At 38.2% G+C, this 26,065-nt stretch overlaps 1 protein-coding gene across 4 annotated transcripts in view; it reads right to left on the reverse strand.

The window, feature by feature from the left end:
• Window positions 1–26,065, reverse strand: part of MTDH (metadherin) — a 74,954-nt gene that overhangs the window by 20,549 nt on the left and 28,340 nt on the right. Inside the window, exons 3-8 of one of the 4 annotated variants that reach the window (XM_032248499.1) lie at window positions 20,479–20,563; window positions 19,573–19,749; window positions 18,105–18,170; window positions 15,966–16,202; window positions 10,798–10,887; window positions 7,217–7,315 (exon numbers count right to left, since the gene is read on the reverse strand). In XM_032248499.1, coding sequence (XP_032104390.1) covers window positions 7,217–7,315; window positions 10,798–10,887; window positions 15,966–16,202; window positions 18,105–18,170; window positions 19,573–19,749; window positions 20,479–20,563 — 754 coding nt within the window. The remainder of the gene's footprint in view (window positions 1–7,216; window positions 7,316–10,797; window positions 10,888–15,965; window positions 16,203–18,104; window positions 18,171–19,572; window positions 19,750–20,478; window positions 20,564–26,065) is intronic. The other 3 variants (XM_032248510.1, XM_032248517.1, XM_032248518.1) reach the window with 3 other exon arrangements.

Here is a 26,065-nt window from a genome sequence, read left to right on the forward strand (position 1 = left end):
AAAAAAAAAAAAAAAAAAAAAAAAAAGAAGGTAATGAATTTTTAACTCCTTTAGAAAGCTATCACTGACTTATCCTAAAAGGAAAAAACAGTCTTTGTCTCTACCCAGGTTAAATAAGTAGCTCTCAAAATTAATTATTCACTTCTTTCCCTGCACATCCTATATATGTTCCTGTAAATCTACTTATAGTCAGGTTTAATTTACAATGGTTTAAGATGACAAAGGTTAGGTTTTATTTCCAAATGGTTAACAACTGGTCCCAACATTGCTTAACTGAAAAATCCAATCATTTCCCACTAATACGTAACGCTACTCTTATCATATACTCAATTCTTCCCCCCTCCAGCGCCCCTGAGATGGAGTCTTGCTCTGCCCCCCAGGCTGGAGCGCAGTGGTGCAATCTTGGCTCACTGCAACCTCCGCCTCCCGAGTTCAAGCTATTCTCCTGCCTCAGCCTCCCAAGCAGTTGAGATTACAGGCACATGCCACCACACCCAGGCAATTTTTGTATTCTTAGTAGAGACAGAGTTTCACCACGTTGGCCAGGCTGGTCATGAACTCTTGACTTGTGATCCGCCTGCCTTGGCCTCCCAAAGTGCTGGGATTATAGGCATGAGCCACTACACCCGGCTTTATTCAATTCTTTCTTTTATATGCACTTCAGTCTGTTTCTGGAATTTCTATTCTATTCCACTGATCTATTCCTGGGATAGTGCTATACATAACTCTGTAACACATTTTTTGTATCTAGAAGGACAAATCTTTTTGCATTATTTTCATTTTTTTGCTATTATTTTTCCAGGTGAACTCTCTTATTTTTTTTAACAGGAAGGTATAATATATTTTTATGAAGGTTTTAAAACCTATGTTCTGGAAGAATATGTAACAATCTGGGAAAATGCTCACAGAAAAAAAACATAGACAAAATTATCTACACAGTATGATCTCAAATTTATATGAGGAAGGGGCAAAAGAAAATAAATCATTATATAGATATATAAATAAAACATTATATATAAAAAACATACATATATATATAATGTCTTATTTTCTTTTGTCTCTTATATTTTACATATATATATATATATACACACACATATGTAATTTAAGAGAGAGGGTCTTATTCTGTCACCCATGCTGGAATGCAGTGCTATAATCATAGTTCACTGCAGCCTTAACCTCCTGGGACTCAAGTGATCCTTCTGCCTCAAGCTCCCGAGCATCTGGGACCACAGGCATGTGCCACCGTGCCTAATTTTTGCATTTTTTGTAGAGATAAGGTATCATCATATTGCCTAGGTTGGAATAATAAATATGTTTTAATAGTGGAATTATGTCTATTCAATCCTTTATTAAGCACTTACTATATACTAGAACTTGAGCTAGGCAGGTACTAGTGATACAAAAATAAGTAACACAGAATCCCCCCGCATGTGCAGCTCACAGTCTGTCTATTCAGGGGTGAAGATAGGTAAGTATAACAATTAAATACAGAGTAATAGATTCTGCCATTTTTTCTGGAAACAGAAAAAAGTAAGCTAGCAGAGGACGGGGAGGGACAACATAAGTAAGAATTTATAGTCTATTGGAGGAAAAACATGGAACAGGTGATTACAAGTGTGAAATGTGTTACAAAAAAGGAAGTCCCTTCCTGTATTTCTAAATTCACCACAAAGAGCAGGTATCTGGAATCAGTATTACACAGTAACACAGACGTGAAGAGCACAGGCCTTCACGTCAAACAAATGCACATTTGAATACTGTTCTACCACTTAATAACAAGGTGATTTTGGTCAAGTTTCTTTTATGTTTTTGGTTTTCTTTTTTGAGATGAAATCTCACTCTATTGCCAGGTTGGAGTGCAATGGCGCCATCTCAGCTCACTGCAACCTCCACCTCCCAGGTTCAAGTGATTCTTCTGCCTCAGCCTCCCGAGTAGCTGGGACTACAGGTGTGCGCTACCACGCCCAGTCTATGTTTTAGTAGAGAGGGGATTTCACCATGTTGGCCAAGATGGTCTCGATCTCTTGACCTTGTGATCTGCCCGCCCTGACCTCCCAAAGTGCTGGGATTACAGGCCTGAGCCACCTTGCTCAGCCTGGTCAAGTTTCTTAATGGGCTCTATTATCAACTTCACAGAATTGCTGAGAGGATTATATGAAATGCATGTAAAGCAATTCATGGCAATGCAGTAAGTGCTCAATAAGTGGTAGTTATTGTTTTTATTATCACTGATATTAAAACGTTTCTAATCTATAAGGCATGTATAGCTAAAAATTTATTTCTCACAATTCTGATGAAACTCTCAGTAAGATATACTTCATATGTGAGATACACTTCAATCTAGTAGATGCCTGGAACCAACTACCCATCTTATACCAAGCATTCATTAATAACACTTTTAGTAGGTTCATATGCCAAGTTATCATTGGCTTTGCTTAAATCTCACAGATAAGAAACCTAGATTTAGAAAACTGCTGTCCATAAGCCATGTCTCTAAGACTTCTTGCCAGAAAAGAAACTATCAAGTAGAAAAAGGTTTAGTCAATTGAATGGGCAATATACCAACATATCACCCATTTTCTTAATACAGGTGGTGGCAGGTGGATAAAAAACCGAGTAAAATCCTTAGTAAAATTATTTTTTATTTTTGACAGGGTCTTGCTCTATTGCCCAGGCTGGAGTGCAGTGGCAAGATCATAGGGCACTGTAGCCCCCACTTCTCAGGTTCAAGTGATTCTTCACTTTAGCCTCCTGAGTAGCTGGGACTACAGGCATGGGTACCATGCCCAGCTAGTTTTTTCTATTTTCCTTTTTTTTTTTTTTTTTAATAGAGATGGGGGTCTCACTATGTTGCCTAGGCTGGTCTTGAAAATGTGGGCTCAAGACATCCTTGCACCTTGGCTTCCCAAAGTGCTGAGATTACAAGTGTGAGCCATGGCACCAGCCTGAGGAACTAATTCTTAAGATTCATAGGCCTAATATACCAAAAATCTTTTTTGAGACTGGTGTAGCTCTGTTGCCCAGGCTGGAGTGCAGTGGTGTGATCTTGGCTCACTGCAACCTCTGCCTCCCGGGTTCAAGCAATTCTCCTGCCTCAGCCTCCTTAGTAGCTGGGATTACAGGCACGCACCACCATGCCTGGCTAATTTTTGAATTTTTAGGAGAGACAGGGTTTCACCATGTTGATCAAGCTAGTCTGGAACTCTTGACCTCGTGATCCACCTGTCTTAGCCTCCCAAAGTGCTGGGATTACAGGCATGAGCCACTGCGCCTGGCCGCCAAAAAACTTCTCAGACATAGTTCCCTTAAAAATGATTTACAGTAGGCCGGGCGCGGTGGCTCAAGCCTGTAATCCCAGCACTGTGGGAGGCAGAGGCGGGTGGATCACGAGGTCAAGAGTTCCAGACTAGCTTGATCAACATGGTGAAACCCCGTCTCTACTAAAAATACAAAAAATTAGCTGGGCATGATGGCGCGTGCCTGTAATCCCAGCTACTCAGGAGGCTGAGGCAGGAGAATTGCCTGAACCCGGGAGGCGGAGGTTGCGGTGAGCCGAGATCGTGCCATTGCCCTCCAGCCGGGGAAAAAAAAGCAAACCCTGTCTTCAAAAAAAAAAAAAAAAAAAAAAGATTTACAGTATAGTTTGCTCCAATTATAAATTATTTCTCATCGCTAAAGTTTTCCATTAGTCTGCCAATGTCTTTTTAAAGAGCTATACTGGTTTTCTTTACAACAGGGTAAGGAATTTGTCTCTCCATTTAATTTGCTTGTGAAATAATGTTTTACGTTTAAGCATCTCATTGCTGGCCTTTATTTGGTTGTCAGCTGTTTCTTGTCAGAACTTAATTCATGGTAAACTTTAATAACTTTTTTTTTTTTTGAGACGGAGTTTCACTCTTGTTACCCAGGCTGGAGTGCAATGGCGCGATCTCGGCTCACCGCAACCTCCGCCTCCTGGGTTCAGGCAATTCTCCTGCCTCAGCCTCCTGAGTAGCTGGGATTACAGGCACGCGCCACCATGCCCAGCTAATTTTTTGTATTTTTAGTAGAGACGGGGTTTCACCATGTTGACCAGGATGGTCTCGATCTCTTGACCTCGTGATCCACCCGCCTCGGCCTCCCAAAGTGCTGGGATTACAGGCTTGAGCCACCGCGCCCGGCCCAACTTTAATAACTTTTTAACAAAAGAAAACAATTATGTTAGAAAGACATTCTCTAGTGTTTTAACAGACGATATTAGTTAACCACATTGGGTAGACTAATTTTGCCACTAGAAGGATACCAACAGCAGCATTTACTGGATACTTACTACATGTGAGGCGGTGTTCTAAGTGCTTTACATGTATTAACTCAATTTAATATTCTCATCTGTACTGTTGGGGAGGAATTACTATTTTTACAGATGAGAAAATTGAGGCATAGAATAATCATGTAACCAGCATAAGGGCAATGGCAAGGAAGTTAAGACTGAAACCCAGGTAGTCTGTCCTGAAAGCTCATGCTCTCAACCACTCTGTTACACTATAGCTAATTCATTAACTCCTGTATGCCAAGAAAAAGTTTTATTCAACATCTGACTTTTTACATGGGTTACAATGATGCTGTTCTTTTATGTTCAAGACAGTAATAAATTAACATATGTCTTCAAACCAGAGGGTCAATATATTAATTATATTATACTGTAAATGTAAATCTAATGTAATATACTTCGTGGATTAGTAATCTCAAATACTAAATCATTCATTTTAGAAATTCAGAAGTAATAATTAAATTCACTGAGCACCAAAAAAAACAGCTGTATTAAAGATGGTGACACAGAAAATAAAATTTACCAAGAAAATGTTAAAGAGAAACTCTGGATCTAATACAGCATAACAAGCTCGAGGAAGATGGTGTTTCTGATACACATTACTTTGATTAAGTACAGAATCCTATGGATACATGTTTTAAAAATCTTTTATCTTGGCAGCCAATCATGTTTTTCATATTCAAAGTTATCTTAATATGGATAAAATAAGTGGAGCTACTCTGTCCAAGCAGGAAAGCCTAGAGACCTAACCATTCAATTTTCCTCTGCCCCAACCCACAGCAGCCCAAGATACCTTACTGCTATTTTCCTATAGTCACTCCTATCATCGTTATAATCACTCCTCAATTCTATTCTGCATATAGCTGGTAATTCTTCCTAAAGCACAGATACACTGTTTTTTCCCCAAAATAGTGCTTTCACATCCTTGTAAAACCTTGGATTTAAATACTTCACACATAGCCCTGCGTATTCATGGGTTTTCCATTTGTGGATTCAAAAATGTTCGGGGGAAAAAAATGAATGAATTGTGCCTGTACTGAATATGTAGAGACTTTTTCTTTCTTGTCATTATTCCCTAAACAATACAGTATAATACTATAGTACCGCTGCATTCGGTACTATAAGTAATCTTAGGCGGGTTATATGCAAATACTATGCCATTTTATAATAGGGGACTTCAACATCTGTGGATTTTGGTATCTGAGGTGGGTCCTGGAATCAAGCCCCCATGGATACTGAGAGATGACTGTAATTTACTGAGCTTTCATGTTCACCCATTAACTCATTAAAACCTCACAACAACCTATGAAAATAGATATGACAGGTTATTTGCTCAATTTTACAGCTCCCAGATAAGTGACAAAGTCGAACCATATGCAGTACGACATTTCAGAGTCAGGACTAAAATTCACATTTACTGTCTAAAAACCGCCAACTCCCTAATCTTTAGGCACCAATTCAAGGCATGGCATTTTAAAATATGGTTCTCCCTGATCTTTCTCCCCTCATCTCCCTTAATCTGTAAGAACTGTGTTTTTTTTTTTTTTTTTTTTTTTTTTTTTTTGGAGACGGAGTTTCGCTCTTGTTACCCAGGCTGGAGTGCAATGGCGCGATCTCGGCTCACCGCAACCTCCGCCTCCTGGGTTCAGGCAATTCTCCTGCCTCAGCCTCCTGAGTAGCTGGGATTACAGGCACGCGCCACCATGCCCAGCTAATGTTTTTTTTATTTTTAGTAGAGACGGGGTTTCACCATGTTGACCAGGATGGTCTCGATCTCTTGACCTCGTGATCCACCCGCCTCGGCCTCCCAAAGTGCTGGGATTACAGGCTTGAGCCACCGCGCCCAGCCTAAGAACTGTGCTTTAAACACTGTGTTGCCAGCTGACCTGGATGATTACTATCATCACCAAGGCTGATAGGTGTTAAGAGGATGAACTCTGGAGCCAGACTAGCAAGGTTTGAATTACCACCCTCCTCCCATTTAACTAACTGTGTGACCTGGAGAAAGCTAGAAAATTTACTCTTGTCACAGCTTTTTCATCAGAAAAGTGTAAAAACAAGTAATACTTACCACACAGAAATGTTTAAACATTAAATGAGATAATAAAATCCAAAAGACTAAAACCAGTGTCTGGTACATAGTCCAGTGTTTACTTTTACTGTCATTATTATTACTATGAGCACCCATTTTTAAGGGCCTGCACTAGGTCCTGTGTGTATAAAAGAGTGCTAGTCCCCATTTTCAGAGGGTTCTCTACTTGGAGAAGCAAAACATATGCTTAAAAATGGTGGAAAACCTCACAGGGAACATATACATGCTAACAGAAAATAGTAAATAGTAAAAAAGAATGTGAAATAAAAATTTACAGAAAGTAAATTTTGAGATTTGGGGTTGTGAGGAAAAAAACCTCATATATTTTTTAAAAATGAAGACAGCATGAGCTTTCTGAACATACAAACCATATTCTTCCTTTTTTAAAACGACTCTTCCTTTAACTAAACTTCTACTGGCAACTGGGTTAAGAACGTGGTTTTCTACCAGCACAAAAATGTGTGTATACTTCACAAATACAAAGCCATTCCTGTATATTGAATTCAGTTTATTATACTACCTAGGAAGAGAAACAAACATTTATTTAAAGCAAAAAATTTAAAAACTAGAAATACTACAGAGCAACTAGAAGAAAACTTTACATTTGAATATTGCCTCAATTATGATAATTTAGTTTTAATTTTACAGGTATTCAATAATCAGGTTTCAAGTAGTACATTTGGTATTAAATTATATTCTTATGACCTTTAAAGGTGAGAAATCAGAATTAAAATTAAAACATAAAGCATGAATTCAGGGTGCTAGAAAGAAAATTTTGAAAAAAATAACTGATAATTTTTAAAAGGACATACTTAACCCAGACCATTCATCATCGATATAGGGTTGATTACGGCTAACATCCCACTGATAATCAGAAGTGGTAGACTGAGAAACTGGCTCAGCAGTAGACCCTTAAATGAAAAACGAATGCAATAAAATTAAAAATGGAATTTCCTAATGATGTTTCATAACAATAGTTCTATACTTTGACATGGAGACTTTATTTTAAAAATATCTCCTAAAAGGAAAAATTCAGACATTAGAAAAAGAGTAAGTTAAAAGGAAAGTAGAATTGAGGGTAATTTTAGATTACCTATGATAATCACTTGATCTAATTCACTGATCAGAAATATATATTTTCCCTAGCACCAATCCATTAGATTTTGTATTCTGTATTTTATGTCAACTGGTTACCTATAAATTTCTTTTTTTTCTTTTTTTTTTTTTTGAGACAGGGTCTCACTCTGTCATGCAGGCTGGAGTGCAGTGGTATGATCATGGCTCACTGCAGCCTCAACCTCGCAGGCTCAAGAGATCCTCCTACCTCAGTCTCTCAGGCAGCTGGAACCACAGGCTTGCCCCACCATGCTGGGCTTTTTTTCTTTTTTCGAGATAGAGTCTCGCTTTGTTGCCCAGGCTGGAGTGTAGTGACACAATCTCAGCTCACTGCAATCTCTGCCTCTTGGGCTCAAGCAATCCACCTACCTCAGCCTCCCAAGTAGATGGAACCACAGGTACACATTATGCCCAGCTAATTTTTGTATTTTTTGTAGAGATGGGGTTTCACCACGTTGCCTAGGCTGGTCTTGAACTTCTAGGCTTAAGTGATCCTCCTGCCTCAGCCTCCCAAAGTGCTGGGATTAAAGGCATGAGCTCCTATGCCTAGTCTCCTGGCTTAGTTTTCAAAATTTTTTTGTAGAGATAGGGTCTCCCTGTGTTGCCCAGGCTGGTCCTGAACTTCTGGCCTCCAGTGATCCTCCTGCCTCGGCCTCCCAAAGTGCTAGGATTACAGGCATAAGCCACTATGCTCTGCCTAAAAATTTCAAGAAGTCAAAAAAAGTTGTTTTTTCCTTCTTCTTAATGGAAAATAAAACACAATAGAAATCTCTGCCATTGATCATTTTAGTCCTGGCTGTTTCAGAACTATGTATCTTCAGAACCCTGAAAGAGAGAACTAGAAAATGTCTGAGTTAGCTAGAATCTTTTGGTTAAGAAACGTTAAATAAATAGTTAATTATCTAAAGAGATGAAGCAGAGAGAAGCTAAAGAGACAAGAGAATTACAGGAGATCTAGAGACTAAGTTCAAGTACATTTAAAGAAAATAGTATCTTGTGAGTTTTGTCTGTTTTTGCTTTTTCTCAGGTGAGTGGAGTAGGCTGGGTGAGAGTGGGTTCACATAGTCTTTTAGGAACCTGATGAAAGCTGTGGTAGCCTGCTGTCTAGAGCTTAACAAAAAATTTTACATATACGTAGTTTTGGGGGGCATATGAGTTCACTGATGCCAGGTCAAAACCCCTTGCTTTATAAATTCATTTTAGGATGTAAATGTAATGCAGTGGTTCTCTATCAGGTGTGCACACGCACAAACACCTCTTCTGAATTAGAATTTACATGTGTCCTGGAGTCCTGGGATGACTCTGATATATATATTTTGGATTCAGAGCCACTATAAAAAGAAATGATTAGGAAGAAAAGATACTTGTTTGGTTTAAAAGTCTTACATATAATCACATCCTTCCACGAGAGTCCTTACTAATTTATAAATTTCTTCTTGGTTACAGATGATCTTACCAGCATTCCGTTAACATATTAACTGCTTGATATATACTCTCTCTCCATATATGTTTAATATATATATTTTAATGTAAACTTAAACAGAGTAATCCTATAAAATTCACATATAATTAATATATTAGTTGCTTAGAAGCAGTATGGTAACACTGGTGCTATTTCTTTAGCAGCCCACACTACTTTCTCTGAATACAAGAAGGGAACAGCATTTGTGTTGTACAGTCACCAAATGAGGAAGCAGCGAACTTGTACTTCTGGAACCAAAATGTGGTCTACAAGACCAGAGTTTGGAAAACTATGACTCGTAGACCAAATCCCCAACCATCTGGTTTTTATATGGCCCATGAACCAAGAATCATTTTCATATTTTTAAATGGTTAAAAAATATCAGGCCAGGTGCAGTGGTTCATGCCTGTAATCCCAGCACTTCGGGAGGCCGAGGCAGGTGGATCACAAGGTCAAGAGATCGAGACCTTTCTGGCTAACACGTTGAAAGTCCATCTCTACTAAAAATACAAAAAACTAGCTGGACATTGTAGTGCACCTGTAGTCCCAGCTACCTGGAAAGCTGACGCAGGAGAATTGCTTGAACCCCAGGAGGCAGAGGTTGCAGTGAGCCTAGATCGAGTCACTGCACTTCAGCCTGGTGACAGAGCAAGACTCTTGTCTCAAAAAAAAAAAAAATCAAAAGAATAGTATTTTGAACCAGACACAGCCATTTACTTACTGTCTCAGGCTGCATTCTTGTTATAACGGCAGAGTTGAGTAATTGCAACAGAGGCTGCATGGCCCACAATCCCTAAAACATCTACTATCTGTCCCTTTATATAAAATGTTCACTGACCCCCTTTCTAGTTTAGTGATTCCAGACACTGTGGAACTACAAAATTAGCCATCTAGGTCCATGAATTCCAGTGTGAACCAAGCACTGCAAACTAAACAATGTCTCCCATATTTTACACACACACGCACATACACACACACACACACACACACAATTTTGAGACAGAGTCTTACTCTGTCACCCAGTCTGGAGTGCAGTGGTGCTATCATGGCTCACTGCAGCTTCAGCCTACTGGACTAGAGAAATCCTCCCACTATAGCCTCTTGAGTAGCTGGGACCACAGGCAAATACCACCATGCCTGGCTAATTTTTTTTTTAACTTTATGTAGTGAAGTAGTTGCCCAGGCTTGTCTCGAACTCCAAAGCTCAAAGTGATTCTCCCACCTCAGCCTCCCTACATGCTGGGATTATAGACATGAGCCACTACACCTGGCCTCCCACATTTGTGTAATATTTGTTAAATGCATAAAGTTTCTATATGATTAATAAAACATATATCCATTTCTGTAATGCAAAATTGACAGCAGTTTATTAGTAATCATGTATTTTATAAATCAGTAAATACTGAGGAGTTAATATGTGGGAATCCATAACCTGAAAGGGTTAGTTTTAAACTCATGATGAGTAACAGTGAACAGAAGTAAAATGTCAAATTGTAACTAAAAGTATGGTAGGACTACATTAACAACAGAAGACTATGAACCTGAAGGGAAGGCCTTGCATGTGTATTTGTCTGTGCGCCAAAACACTGTCAGTGATCTCAGGCCACAGAATCCTTACACCTCTAGAGATGGGAATTAAGTCATTTGCACACAAGAATTTAGGTCTTCTCTCCCAGTTGTAAAGGCCTTTGCCATTTTATAATAGCTGCTATTTATATTGATATCAGTACTTGATGTTGATTAGTTCTTCAAATAACAAATACTAAAATTAAACAAATGTTTTTGTTAGCTGAACAAAAGACTGTTTTCACATACCAGAAACAGCAGAGTTAAGTGTGAGAGATGCAAAAGAAGCAGAATTCTGTTCAGAGGTATTCATTCCCCTATCCACACTAGACCAAGCAGCTGTTAAAATAAAGAATGTCACTTGGAACCTTCAATTTGCAATGAGACTTGAAAGATATGTAAAGATTTAAAACTATGATAACAGTATTTATCAAGATAACCTTAGAAATTAGAACCACTTAATATAGCAACAGCTACTATTTACTGGATATTTATTATGTAGCTGGACCCCTTACACCAACCACTTGTAATCCTTACAGCAACTTTGCTAGGCAGTTTTGGAGCAATTAAGTGACTTGCTGACAGACAGAAAACAGCTGAGCCATGATTACAACTTAAGTCAATTCCCAAAGCCTATGCTCTTTTCCACTATACCAAGCTGCATTGTTATCTATCATAATTAAGCAACTACTTTGGGATAGCACTGAACTTGGTACTTGATTTCATTACAATGAATTCTCATAATTACTTAAGTTTGAGGTTCATACATGTTAAATAACTAGCCTGAATGTCCATAAAAGCTATCATATAGAATAACAGACATCTATATCTAATAGATCTGTCTGAATAAGTTCCTGTTCATTACTGTATACCATGCTACATTCTCAATAATTTTAAGACATTTCTTTCTTATTTTAAAGAACATAAACCTCCATGGGACAAGTCACATCTGTCTCTTCTCTGTAACCAATTAGAAACCTATTTAATATAGTTCCCTTTCAATCTCAATAAAGGTCCTATTCTATCTAGGCAGGAACTCTAATTTGCTGTTTAATTTTATCTATAACAACATTAAGTAAATACCATCTAATTTATGTCCTAATTATGAAATGTTACATAGCTTTTTATAAGTAAATTGCAGGCCAGGAGCAGTGGCTCACACCTGTAATGCCAGTACTTTGGGAGGACGAGGCAGGTAGATCACGAGGTCAGGAGTTCAACATCAGCCTGGCCAACATGGTGAAACCCCACCTCTACTAAAAATGTAAAAATTAGCTGGGCATGGTATAATGGTATAGGTATAACATGCCTATAATCCCAGCTACTTGGGAGGCTGAGGCAGGAGAATCACTTGAACCGGGACCTGGGAGGCGGAGGCTGCGATGAGCTGAGATTGCTCCACCGTACTCCAGCCTGGGCTATAGAAAGAGACTCCATCTCAAAAAAAAAAAAAAAAAAAAAAAAGTAAATTGTAAATATCCCCAAAGGTCACACAGTTCCTAACATTACTCCATACAATTCAACCATTTCTTTTACCAAATATGAAAGGATGCCTTATAGCATAGAAATTAATGCTTTCTTCTCTGCTGAAAATGGGAGTGGGAATTTAGGAATGCCTTTTTTTCTTTCTTTCTTTCTTTTTTCTTTTTTGAGACAGAGTCTTGCTCTGTTGCCAGAATGGAGTGCAGTGGCACAATCTTGGCTCACTGCCACCTCTGCCTTCCAGGTTCAAGCAATTCCTGTCTCAGCCTCCTGAGTAGCTGGATTACAGGCACGTGCCACCATGCCTGGCACATTTTTGGATTTTAGTAGAGATGGGGTTTCACCATGTTGCTCAGGTTGGTCTTGAACTCCTGAGTTCAGGAAATCTACCTGCCTCGACCCCCTCAAAGTGCTAGGATTACAGGCATGAGCCACCACACCCAGCCAAGAGAATGCCTCTTTCAAACAAATTTTGATAACTCTATACAATTTTTCAATACAATGAGGAGGAAAGAAGAGTAACCTTAGGTACAATATTAGTAAATGATCTAGAGTTTGATTTTTGACAGTGTTAGGTTTTAAAAAAGTAGAGCCAGATGCGGAGGCTCACGTCTGTAATTCCAGCACTCTAGGAGGCCGAGGCAGGCAGATCACTTGAGTTTGGGAGTTTGAGAACAGACTGACCAACGTGGAAAAATGCCATCTCTACTAAAAATGCAAAATTAGCCAGGCATGGTGGCACATGCCTGTAATCCCAGCTACTCAGGAGGCTGAGGCAGGAGAATTGCTTGAACCCGGGAGGCGGAGGTTGTAGTGAGCCAAGACTTCACCATCGTACTCCAGCCTAGGCAATAAGAGTGAAACTCCATCTCAAAAAAAAAAAAAAAAAAAAAAAAGTGACAGAAACAGCTAGTAACAAAGGAAAAGAGTATTTTTCTACTTAGTAAAAAGTTTCTAGTGGTCGGGAGTTTGAGACCAGCCTGACTAACATGGAGAAACCCGTCTCTACTAAAAATACAAAATTAGCTGAGCGTGGTGGCACATGCCTATAATCCCAGCTACTCGGGAGGTTGAGGCAGAAGAATCACTTGAACCCAGGAGGCGAAGGTTGCAGTGAGCCAACATTGCACCATTGCACTCCAGGCTGGGCAACAAGAGTGAAATTCTGTCCTAAAAAAAAAAAAAGTGACAGAAACAGCTAATAACATAAGAAGAAATATTTTTCTACTTACATACTAAAAAGTTTCTAGTGTCTACTGGTCTCCCAAATTAGAAGAGATAAACAAAAAATATATGCAATAAGCACAACAGAAAAAAATCGAATGTTTAATGTACAAGAAAGTTTAAAAAAATAGATTAAAAAAATAAAATAGTAGGCAGACATGGTGGTCCACATCTGTAATCCCAGCACTTTGAGAAGCCAAGGTGGGTGGATCACTTAACCCAGGAGTTTGGGACCAGCTAGGGCAACATAGTGAAACTGCGTCTCTACAAAAAATACCAAAGTTAGCCTTTAATTAGCCTTTACGCATGGTGGCACATGCCTGTGGTCACAGCTACTCAAGAGGCTAAGGTGGAAAGATCATTTGAACCCTGGAAGTTAAGGCTGCAGTGAGCTATGACCACACCACTGCACTCTAGCCTGGGCAACAGAGTGAGATCCTGCCTCAAAAAATTAAAAAACAAAAACAAAAGCCAAAAAACCATGAAGAGCTCATTAGACAAACGGGAAAATAACATTAACAGACAATTCATAAAAGAAATAGAAATGACCAAGAAAGGGCCGGGCATGGAGGCTCACGCATATAATCCCAGCACTTTGGGAGACTAAGATGGGTGGATCATGAGGTCAGGAGTTCGAGGCCAGCCTGGCCAATATGATGAAACCCTGCCTATACTAAAAATATAAAAATTAGCCAGGCATGGTGACAGGCACCTATAATCCCAGTTACTTAGAAGGGTGAGGCAGGAGAATTGCTTGAACCTGAGAGGCAAAGGTGCAGTGAGCTGAGATCATGCCACTGCACTCCAGCTGGGTGATACAGTGAGACTCCGTCTCCAAAAAAAAAAAGAAATGACCAAGAAATTTGTGGAAAAACATTCAATCTCATTAGTGATATTACCAAGTTAACTGAAATAATTTATGTACTTTTTGCTTACCAAATTAGAAAAGGTGGAAAAAAAAAATCCCAACCTTGGTAAGCATAAGATAAATGGGTGCTTACACTAATGCTTTGAGTATAAATTAGAACAACTCTCTCTGAAAATACTTAGGCATTATTAGTAGAGCATTATAAACATTCATGTTCCCTTTAATCCAATATCACTCACAAGACACTGTCCTTAATAACTGCAAAACATGGCCAGGAGTGGAGGCTCATGCTTGCAATCCCAGCACTTTGAGAGGCCAAGGCAGGAAGATCACTTGAGGTCAGGAGTTCAAGTCCCGTCTGGCCAACATGGTGAAACCCCATCTCTATTAAAAAAACACAAAAATTAGCTGGGTGTGGTGATGTGCACCTGTAATCCCAGCTACTGGGGTGGCTGAGGCACGAGAAATGCTTGAACCTAGGAGGTGGAGGTTATAGTGAGCTGAAATCATGCCACTGCACTCCAGCCTGGGCAACGAGTGAGACTCCTTCTTAAAAACAACAACAACCCCAAATATATTCAGTGCAACATTATCTACAATGGTTAAAAAAAGGAAAATTACTTCTTAAATAATATGGGAATAGTTAAGTAAATTATACTATCCTTAGATTATAGGGCCATTAAATATACTTACAAAAAGTAAGGAAAATGTTTATGTTACAATGTTAAGTGGGGACTTGGGGAGACATAAACATGCATATCCAATTTTAGTTGTATCAAAAACAAAAATATTAAAGCAAAACTATAGGCTGGGTGTGATGGCTCATGCCTAAAATCCAAGCACTTTGGGAAGCCAAGGTGGGCAGATTACCTGAGATCAGGAGTTCAAGACCAGCCTGGCCTATATGGCAAAACCCCATCTTTACTAAAAATACAAAAATTAGCTGGGTGTGGTGGCACACATCTGTAATCCCAGCTACTCAGGAGGCTGAGGTAGGAGGATCGCTTGAGGAGGCGGAGGTTGCAGTGAGCCGAGATTGTGCCACTGCACTCCAGCCTGGGAGACAGAGCGAGGCTCCACCTCAAAAAAACAAACAAACAAACAAAAAAAAACAAACAAAAAAAACCAAACCAAACTCCATCTCCACTGCACCCTGCACCCCCCCCCCACCACTATACACAGTGGAGGGCAGGAGAAAGGGAGGAAGGAGAAATATAAATAACAGTGGTTGTCACTAGGTGGCATAGTGGTAACTGTGGGATTTTCCTTATCTTTTTGCAGTTTCCCCACATTTAATGTGAATTTCTTTTCTATAATACACACACACGCACACACACACTCACAAAATAAGTTGCTTTTAACTTGATGGCTCTCAACAGAAATAAACTTCTCAAATACTGGTCTCTATTATCAAAATCCAAAGAAAAATTTAATTATAAATAGGCCACTTTGCAGATGGTAAAATGTAAGTGGATGTTATCAACTGTACTTCCACTTACTATTTTTATTTAGACTCAACACAATTATTGAAATTAATAAAAAATTCTACTCACACATTACATGTATCACATCACTAAGAATACATAATTTACACCAGTTAGCTACATTGATAATCAAATGTGATAAAGTATGTGAAAGCACTATGTAAAGAGTAAATGATAAATGTTATTTATTTAGTTCCCACCTTGCTCTACAAAAAGGATGTGAGATGAGTTAATTACTACTATTATTTCTGCAGAGCAGTACTTATTTTTCTATTCATAGTTTTCCCTATTTCTGAAAAATTAAAAATGTGCAAGATTAGTAATTTTAAATAAACTTAAATTTTTTTAACACTTCTTACCAATGCCAGAAAATATTGAACGGTCACTCCAACTCCTTCCCCAGTCTTTTCCATTTGCATTAGCATCTCCAGTGTCTTGACTCCAGGCAGATGGCTCAGTTTTCCTCTTTCCTGTAGAAGCAGGTGAAACAGAGTTCCACTTCTCCTCACCTGCACTGATCTGTGAGGAGAGTTTTACAGACTTTTCATTCCAGCCTCCTCCATTGACAGTAAGGTTTTCATTCAATCCTGAAGAAACTTAAAGAAAAAAAAAAGAAGATTAGAAATAGGTACATGACTTCTTAAAACTGGGATATTTCCACATTTCTATGATTGCTTGACTTTAATATTTATTACTCACTTCCCCTACTATCCTTTGATCATCAAGAATTGCCTTTTTAATTTAAAAATAGGAGGCTTATACACAACATATATACTAACAAGTTTTTAACAGTAGAATGACTTGCTCAAAGGAAGTACAACAGAGCAAACAGAAAATGACACATATTCTGAATACTCACCCACTAAGAATATGAAGACATCCCCTAGTTACATGTTTTTTCCTTAATTATTTACACATACTACATTATGTATCAAGCAATGATTCTAAAACCTGGCTGCACATTAAAATTAACTAAAAAATTTCTTAAAAACAGACTCTGGAGCCTCAGCCCAGACCAATTAAAATCAGAATCTTTGTAGTGGAGCCCAAGTATCATTATGTATGTATGGTGTATGTATACGTACCCACACACAAATACACATAGGTGTGTGTGTAAATTAGTACACATTTATTTATATATATATATGTGTGTATACGTTGTTTTTTAAAGCTTCTTGGATAACTAATGTGTAGCCAGGGTTGAGAACCATGGGCATAAAGGAAGCTTTTTGACAGTGCTAAGAACCAGCACTGAAAAGCTTGAAATGAGGTTGGGCGTGGTGGCTGACACCTGTAATCCCAGCACTTTGGAAGGCTGAGGCAGGCGGATCACCTGAGGTCAGGAGGTCGAGACCAGCCTGGCCAATATGATGAAACCCCATCTCTACTAAAAACACAAAAATTAGCAAGGCGTGGTGGCAAGTGCCTGTAATCCCAGCTACTCGGGAGGCTGAGGCAGGAAAATTCCTTGAACCTGGGAGGCGGAAGTTGCAGTGAGCTGAAATCCTGCCACTGTACTCCAGACTGGGCAACAAGCAAAACTCCATCTCAAAAAAAAAAAAAAAAAAAAAAAAAAAAAGTGTGATGCCTGTCCCAGCACTTTGGGAGGCTGAGGTAGGTGGATCACCTAAGGTCAGGAGTTTGAGTTTGAGACCAGCTTGGCCAACATGGCAAAACCCCATCTCTACTAAAACATAGAAAAATTAGCCAGGCGTGGTAGTGGGTGCCTGAAATCCTAGCTACTCAGGAGGCTGAGGCAGGAAAATTGCTTGCACCCAGGATGAGGAAGTTGCAGCGAGCCCAGACTGCGCTACTGCACTCCAGCCCGAAAAACAAGGCCAAAACTCTCCGTCTCAAAAAAAAAAAAAAAAAAAAAAAAAAAAGGCCTGAACAAGAAGTGAACAAGAAGGTACGTTTTTCATTTCCAAATTTATTTTACTACAACACTTTTGTCTTCAGGTCAGGGAAAACACTACTTAATTCAGTCTTTATCATAAATGAATAAATACAACATATTTTCTATTTACAAAGCAATGAAAACTTTATAGTCCATTTATTGTGAAATATTTGATACTGTCAAGGAAGCAGTTAAAAAATTATAGGAACTAAGGCTTTTTTTTTTTTTTTTTTAAACATACAAGCATCAAGCATTTTATCCCATATATGCTATATTAAACCCAAGCCCAAGAAAAATCTTTCTTTTCTACTAGCTTAAGTGACATAAGCAAGAATCACAATAGCATATAAGCGAATACTGAATGTTTTTATATATGGGGGAAAAAAAACTAGAACATACCAAAGATTGTTAGAAGTGGGAGTGATTTTTCTTTTTATTTATTTTCCAAAACCTCTGGACCGTGATTATGTTACTTTAGTAATTAAAAATCATTTTAAGACTTTTTTCTTTCCTTCTGTGTCATTCATGTGAGGAAAGATATATGTATATAAATTTCTATTTTGATGGGCCTTCAATTTAAGTTACATGTAATTTCTCTCACCCTGAAGTGTAGAATCTCCTTTTCCAGATTTAAAGTTGCTAACTTGAACATTTAGATGAGAATCACCTGGTTAAAATAGAAATAAAATTTATTTAATACTAAATAGGCCGGTACTATGCACATTAAATTAGGAGTAACATATAATTTTTACTTATTATCTATTGTAAATTGCTCCTTCAAGTGCTAAATTCTTCCACTGGAAAAAAGTCAATTTTACAACACATTTCACTTGTTGGTAAGGAACTGAGTTTTCTGGTTACCATATTCTTAGTCAACTAAAATGCCAATAAAACTGCCTATGTACAGACAGAGTTTGCTATTGTTTATCAGTTATTAAGATTCTTTTAAGTAGTAAATGGGCTCTGTAATTGGATTCAACTTTGCCACCTCTCAACACCAGCTGCCTTTTCAACAATCCTGGAAGCAAACACAACAACTTATTAAGAACTTTGCCAGTATTTGGGACCAGGACTTAGGAAATATGGCAAGAGGTGGGAATACACATTATAACACAAAAATACTATTTCTCTGACACTAAAAAGCATATGATCACAATGTTTAAAAAAACGGCATGACATAGGATTGTGCTAGCAAGAAAGGCATGCACAAGACAGTGAAAAATAATCATCAACAAAAATACTAAAGCATAGTGACAGTGAAAATGGGTAAGCAGAAGTCATTGCTGTACCATGGCAATAAATTCCACCAAGTTATCAAGCAAAAAATAAAAGGCAACAAGGCTAAGAAAATGGTCTGGGAACAACTGAGATGTGGGGAGATGGGAAGGTCATTAACAAAAAGACAAGGAAGATATATGCCAATGCCTTCAAGCAAGTTGAACAGTATCACTTTGCAGACTGGTGTCTCCAGGGTAAAAATGATGGTAATGTAAAGGGTCAGCTACCAAGAAGCCACCAGTATCGGACAGTATGAACATCTGAAATATTATTATTTGGGACAAAGAACATTAGCTTAATAATCTTTGAAGTTCTGGTCTAGCTCTATCAAACATCTATGATACTCTCAAAAAACTGGGGTGATGAGAAATCCAGACACAACCTGTACTAACCAGAACATGCTTGATTCATCTTGGAATTAAAGCACTCAACATGCAAAATGGTGATAAATCATTTCATTTAATAAATGTCTTATCTACTCTAAGGAACGGAGATGCAAGAGAGTTGGGGCAAAGTGATACACACTAGAAAAGTGGCAACATCATCTTCTCATATGACTCAAGGCAGAAAGGCAAATTTTAATTTAATAGGCCATTCATTAGGTAATATGTAACAAGTAACACTGCTGGTATTAGGTAAACCAACACATGGTTCACAATACTCATGAAGAAGGGTATATCAGCACAATGATGTTAGCATTCAAAATAGTCAGATTTTGACATGATATTTTGTACATCCAAATAAAAGGAGTTTGATTTGATGTACCAGTGTCTTATGTTCCACTAATATACCTTTATTCTTCTTGGAACCAACAGGAAATGATGCAGTTGTAAGTTGCTCGGTGGTAACTGTGATGGTATTTTCTATCCCAGGGATAGTTGAATCCAATGAACCAGAATCAGTCAGCACCTTATCACGTTTACGCTGCTGTCGTTTCTCTCTGTGACTAATTTTAGTTTCCCAGGCTCCTGACATAGCCCCAGAAAAAAAATGTTATTCAGTAAGGGGAAGACAAAAAAAATTGTAGTTTTGGGGGAGAAAATGGGGTGGAGCACATAAAATGTCATGATAAATTTAGATATTAAGCTGAAACCAAGAGTGTTGATTATATTAATTCATTCTAAGAATGTGTTCTAATTTCATTATGTTGTTTTAGGCAACTGCTGTTATTTATTCTAGCAATTTTTTTTTAATCAAAGCTGTCATCTTTGGTTTAGAAAAAGTGATAAGTCATCTTGTCTATCTTTTTTTAAATCTTGCTAGGTAGAAGTGATACGAGGGTATTATATATAATCACTAATAAATGGGTTTATTAGGTGATGATAATAAATGACTTAAGAATTTTGTACAAAGTCTTTCAGGAATGGTATATTTAAGAACCATGGGGAAAAAAACAAACAAACAAACAAACCATAATTCCAGGAGACAAAGACAAGATGAATGACTTTTCAATTGCTCGAAATACAGAGCTTGACTTTAAATCTCAAGGCAGTTCCCTCCAGAAAAAGCACTAATGGATCCTTAACAAAAGTGTTTCCTAACAGTGTCACAGATTTATATATTAAGGTCTACAGTTATAAAAAAAAAAAAGAAGAGCTAAATACAAAATTAAGTGAAACAAATGCAGCTTTTATATAATACATTTTGATAAAAATGGGTTAAAATTTTTTCTATAGTCCTTTCCCTTGCTCAAGTACCTTCATCAACTTCCTTTCCATCATGGCGTGAACTGTTTTGCACTGCTTTAGCATCTGACTTTGATTTCTTCTTATTTTTCTTTGACTGAAAGTAAAATAGAATGTTACTTAATATTTCATTAAGTTTTTGAATAAGTAGGAGTCAGTAAAATACATAATGAAATGTATGATGCTGACGACTAAAAAAATTTAATGTTTGATTTACAACACTTAACATATTAAGTGGCAATAATAATCATATGAGGTTACCATTGAGTGAGTGGTTACTATGTGCTAAGTATTCTGTACTCGTTTTCTTATTTATTTCTTTAAAGAAGCTTGCTGGAGAAGGTATTAGCCTCATTTTAGAGATGAGAAAATAAAAACTTAGAGATGTAAAATATTAACTAGGTTGTACCACATCACATTGTTAGCAAACTAAGTCATAATTAGGAATAGGTCTGTCTGGCTCCAAAGTCTGTGCTAACATAAGTTACATCATAAATAAGGTACTATAATATGGTATTTTCAAAGCAACAAAATTAAAACCTATTGCAACATATTCAGATGGAAAATGATGTGGTGATTACTGGTTTTTGGATTGCACAAAACAGACTGATGCTATATCCGATGTATAACAAATTAATGAGTCAATTGTACATAGTAGGTATTATTTTTGTCTGTTGCAAAGCAATGTAAAAATACCTAGGATTTGTATATAAATGTTTAATAATTCAATCCAGATAAAATATCTATACACATATAACACATGGATATTTTCAGATGATCTTCCAACTCCCTTCTGCTAATATAATTTTATCCTTTCAAAAGCTTGCTAAAAACAACATAAAGCCATGATTTCTGTATTTAGATAAGTGCTTCCAGAAGAGAATTAACATTTATAAAACAGTATTTTTATACTTTGTATTCACTTATTTAGCTATTTATTGAGATCAGTTATGTATTTATTACTGCACCCTTTTTTTTTTTTTTTTCCAAAATAGTCTTACTCTGTTGCCTAGGCTGGAGTGCAGTGGCATGACATCAGCTCGCTGCAACCTCCGCCTCCCAGGTTCAAGCAATTCTCTGCCTCAGCCTCCTGAGTAGCTGGGATTACAAGCACCCACCACTATGCCCAACTAATTTTTGTATTTTCAGTAGAGACAAGGCTTCACCATGTTGGCCAGGCTGGTCTCAAACTCCTGACCTTGTGATCTGCCCACCTTAGCCTCCCAAACTACTGCACACTATCTTAAAGGCAGTAAATGAGTTTGAGCAAGTGAGTAAGCAATGACAGATAATTGCTTTTCCTACCAATAAACAACATGCATATATTCTCAAGTGACATGATCTCTTGAAAGTGATTAAAAATTGTCTTTGCCAAGAGATTACACAGAAAAACTAATTTTTTTTACTGTTCTCATAACTGATTTGCATTTGTTCATTTCTTTGCATGGTCTCATTATCATTAACATGTTATGTTTAATATACTGGTTTATTACATTATGTATATTTAATATACTGGCTTATTACATGTACCAAACCAGCCTCATATCCACTTTAAAAAAAAAAGATATGCGGAGATATTCATATACCATAATATTCACCCTTTTAAAGGTGGTCAGTGGTTTTTAGTATATCTGAAATTGCACAACTATCAAAATTATTATTTTTAATTTTTATTTTTTGAGACAGAGTCTCATTCTGTTGCCCAGGCTAGATTGCAGTGCCATGATCTCAGCTCACTGCAACTTCCGCCTCCCAGGCTCATGGAATTCTCCTACCTCAGCCTGCTAAGTAGCTGGGATTAGAGGTGTGCGCAACCACGCCTGGCTAATTTTTTAATTTTTTAGTAGAGATGGGGTTTCACCATGTTGGCCAGGCTGGTCTTGAACTCCTGACCTCATTACAGGCTTGAGTCACCACTCCCAGCCTCAAAATTATTATTTAATCCCAAAAAAGAAACTCTGTAATGATTAGAGGTTACTCCCAACTCCTCTCTTCTCACTGGCAACCATGACTCTACTTTCTGTCTCTGTCTTTATGACAGTCACTCTTCAGTAAAGACAACACATTGAACATCTGTTAATTACAGTTGAGCAGAGGCAGCAAATCTTTTCTGCAAAGGACCAAATAGTAAATATATTAGGTTTTGCAGTCAATAGGGTTTTGAAGTAACCACACAACTCTGCTCATGTAGCATGAAAGCAGCCATATACAATTTATAAACAAATGGGTGTGACTATGTTCCAATAAAGCTTTATTCACAAAAACAGGCATCTGGCTGGATTTGGGGTGTCAAAGTTTGCTATCCTTGGTCTAGAGCAGTGCTGGCCAACAGAAATATAATGCAAACCACATATATAATTTAAAAAAATTGTAGTAGACACATTTTTAAGTTAAAACAGGTGACAATTTTAATATTTAACACAATATATCTAAAATGCGTCATTTCAACATAGGACTCATAAAAAAACAACTTAATAAGATAGTACGAAAAAGAAAACTAAGTCTTCAAAATCTCACATGTATTTTACACTTAACAGCAATTTCAATTTGGACTAGTCACGTTTTTTTTTTTTTTGAGACAGAGTTTTGCTCTTGTTGCCCAGGTTGGAGTGCAATGGCAAGATCTCGGCTCATTACAACCTCCATCTCTCAGGTTCAAGTGATTCTCCTGCCTCAGCCTGTTGAGTAGCTGGGATTACAGGCATGCGTCACCACGTCTGGCTAATTTTGTGTTTTCAGTAGAGACAGGGTTTCTCCATGTTGGTCAGGCTGGTCTTGAACTCCCGACCTCAGGTGATTCGCCCATCTTGGCCTCCCAAAGTGCTGGGATTACAGGTGTGAGACACTGCGCCCAGCCAGACAAGTTACATTTTAAGTGCTCAATATCCACATGTGGCAAGTGGCTATCATACCGAACAGGGCAGGTCCACAGGAACTAAAGCAGGTATCCCCATTTTGTAGATAGAAACCAAAGCCATAAAGAGAGTTTAAGATTGCTGAGTGTGGTGGCTCACATCTGTAATCCCACCAATTTGGGAGGTTGAAGTAGATCACTTGAGCCCATGGTTATGAGACCAGCCAGGACAACACATAGGGAAGATCCTATCTCTTAAAAAAAACAGTGGGGGTGACAACATGCACCTGTGTTTCCAGCTACTTGGGAGGCTGAGGTAGGAGGATCACTCGAGCCTGGGGGGTTAAGTCTGCAGTGAACTGTGATCAGGTCACTGTACTCCAGCCTGGGCAACAGAGTGAGACCCTGTCTCAAAAAAACCCCCCAAAATAAAAAACAAAGAAGAGTGTCTAAGAGGCCGGGCGAGGTGGCTCATGTCTGTAATCCTAGCACTTTGGGAGGCCAAGGCAGGCAGATCACTGGAGGTCAGGAGTTAGAGACCAGCCTGGCCAATGTAGTAAAACCCGTCTACCAAAAATACAAAAAATTAGCCAGGTACGGTGGCACACGCCTGTCCCAGCTACTCAGGGGGCTGAGGGAGGATAATTGCTTGAACCGGGGAGGCAGAGCCTGCTGAAATCGCGCCACCGCACTCCGGCCTGGGTGGCAGAGTGAGATTCTGTCTCAAAAAAGAGACTGTTTAAGAGCATAGGTTAAAGTGGTGAAACTTGAAACTAGGACAAAAGTTCCGTTCTTTTTTTTTTTTTTTTTCAGATGGAGTTTCGCTCTTGTTACCCACGCTGGAGTGCAATGGCGCGATCTCGGCTCACTGCAACCTCCGCCTCCTGGGTTCAGGCAATTCTCCTGCCTCAGCCTCCTGAGTAGCTGGGATTACAAGCACGCACCACCATGCCCAGCTAATTTTTTGTATTTTTAGTAGAGACGGGGTTTCACCATGTTGACCAGGATGGTCTCGATCTCTTGACCTCGTGATCCACCCACCTCGGCCTCCCAAAGTGCTGGGATTACAGGCGTGAGCCACCGCGCCCGGCCCGAAGTTCAGTTCTGATCCACAGTTTAGCCTCATAAACAACCTTTTATTTAGTCTCCTTACATTTAACTCTAAATACAAATTTAATCATACATTAGCTATGTAGCTTTGAGCTACATCATTCTAAATCCTTTTCCCCAACTGTCATATGGACGAAAATTTCTACTAACCTCACGTAAGTTTATTTTAAGGGTTAAAACAAAAAGTGAAAAGAGTCTGTTAACTACAAAGTAGTGTACATAAATAAGATTTTTTTTAAAAGAAGGGAGACTCTGAAAATGTAATAGAAATTGTGTTTACAGGGAAATATTTGATTTGTGACTAAAAAATCTGCAGAAAAAGGTTATCTAAGATTAGACTTAAATATTGTTTGATTTTACTACTGCCGTTAAAAAAATTAACAATAACATGCATCCTGGTACGGGTAAATAAAATAAACCAGGTGTGGTGGCTCACGCCTGTAATACCAGCACTTTGGGAGACTGAGGCGGGTGGATCAAAAGGTCAAGAGATCGAGACCATCCTGGCCAATATGGTGAAACCCCATCTCTTAAAACAAAACAAAAAAAAAAAAAAACAGTTCAAGACCAGCCTAATCAAAATAGTAAGACCCCATCTCTACTAAAAATACAAAAATTAGCCAGGCATGGCGGCATGCGCTTGTAATCCCAGCTACTGAGGAAGCTGAGACAGGAGAATCACTTGAACCTGGGAGGCTGAGGTTACAGTGAGCCAAGAAGGTGCCACTGCACTCCAGCCTAGGCAACAGAGTGAGACTCTGTCTCAAAAAAAAAAAGAGTAAATAAAATAATATCCTATGAAAAACTTTAAAATAAATATGTAATACATACTGATATTTGTCCTGGCCATATTACCAAAGCAGACATCTTACTTCTTATCAGCTTCACTTTAGCTAAGACTTTTGAAGGAAGCTTGTTGCATAAAGCTCTGGCTTTTTTGTTACCATAGTTCTTTTTTTCCCTAATTTGTTAGGCTCCACCATGGAACTGAGTAGATTATTAAACTGGCTTCTCTTAAATGGTCTTCATACAACCAAGATTTATAAAATAATACACACAGCATTATTTTATAATTAATATATTTTATATTAATTAATATAAAAATTATTAATATAAAAATCAGTACACATAACTAAATGTAAGTCTTTACTGATAGCAACTGCACTATAATCTAATAGGAAAATGACATGCAAGTAAGACAAATACAAAAATTAGTCAGGCGTGGTGGCATGTGCCTGTAATCCCAGTTACTGGGGAGGCTGAGGCAGAAGAATTGCTTGAACCCGGGAGGCAAAGGTTGCAGTGAGCTGAGATCGCACCATTGCACTCCAGACTGGGCAATAAGAGTGAAACTTCATCTCAAAAAAAAAAAAAAAAAAATCTTTCTTCAGCGGTTTCCTTACAATATATCTTAGCAATCCAATTAATTTTCATTTCTACTAAGAATAACAACAACAACAAAAAACACTGGAGATGTTTCCTACCTTCTACAAGGTCTCACTTCCTTAAATGACATAGGATGTCTTCTACAAATTGATCTCAACCTTGTATTCCTTTATTCATACATATGAGCATTTGGTTCCTACAAGACTGGCATCTCTTTGAACATTCCTGTTTCTGACCAAGCTGCACTGA

This window comes from Sapajus apella, unplaced genomic scaffold (assembly GCF_009761245.1).
Source record: "Sapajus apella isolate SASKATOON/1434 unplaced genomic scaffold, GSC_monkey_1.0 scaffold3, whole genome shotgun sequence".
In the NCBI taxonomy this organism is placed as follows: Eukaryota; Metazoa; Chordata; class Mammalia; order Primates; family Cebidae; genus Sapajus; species Sapajus apella.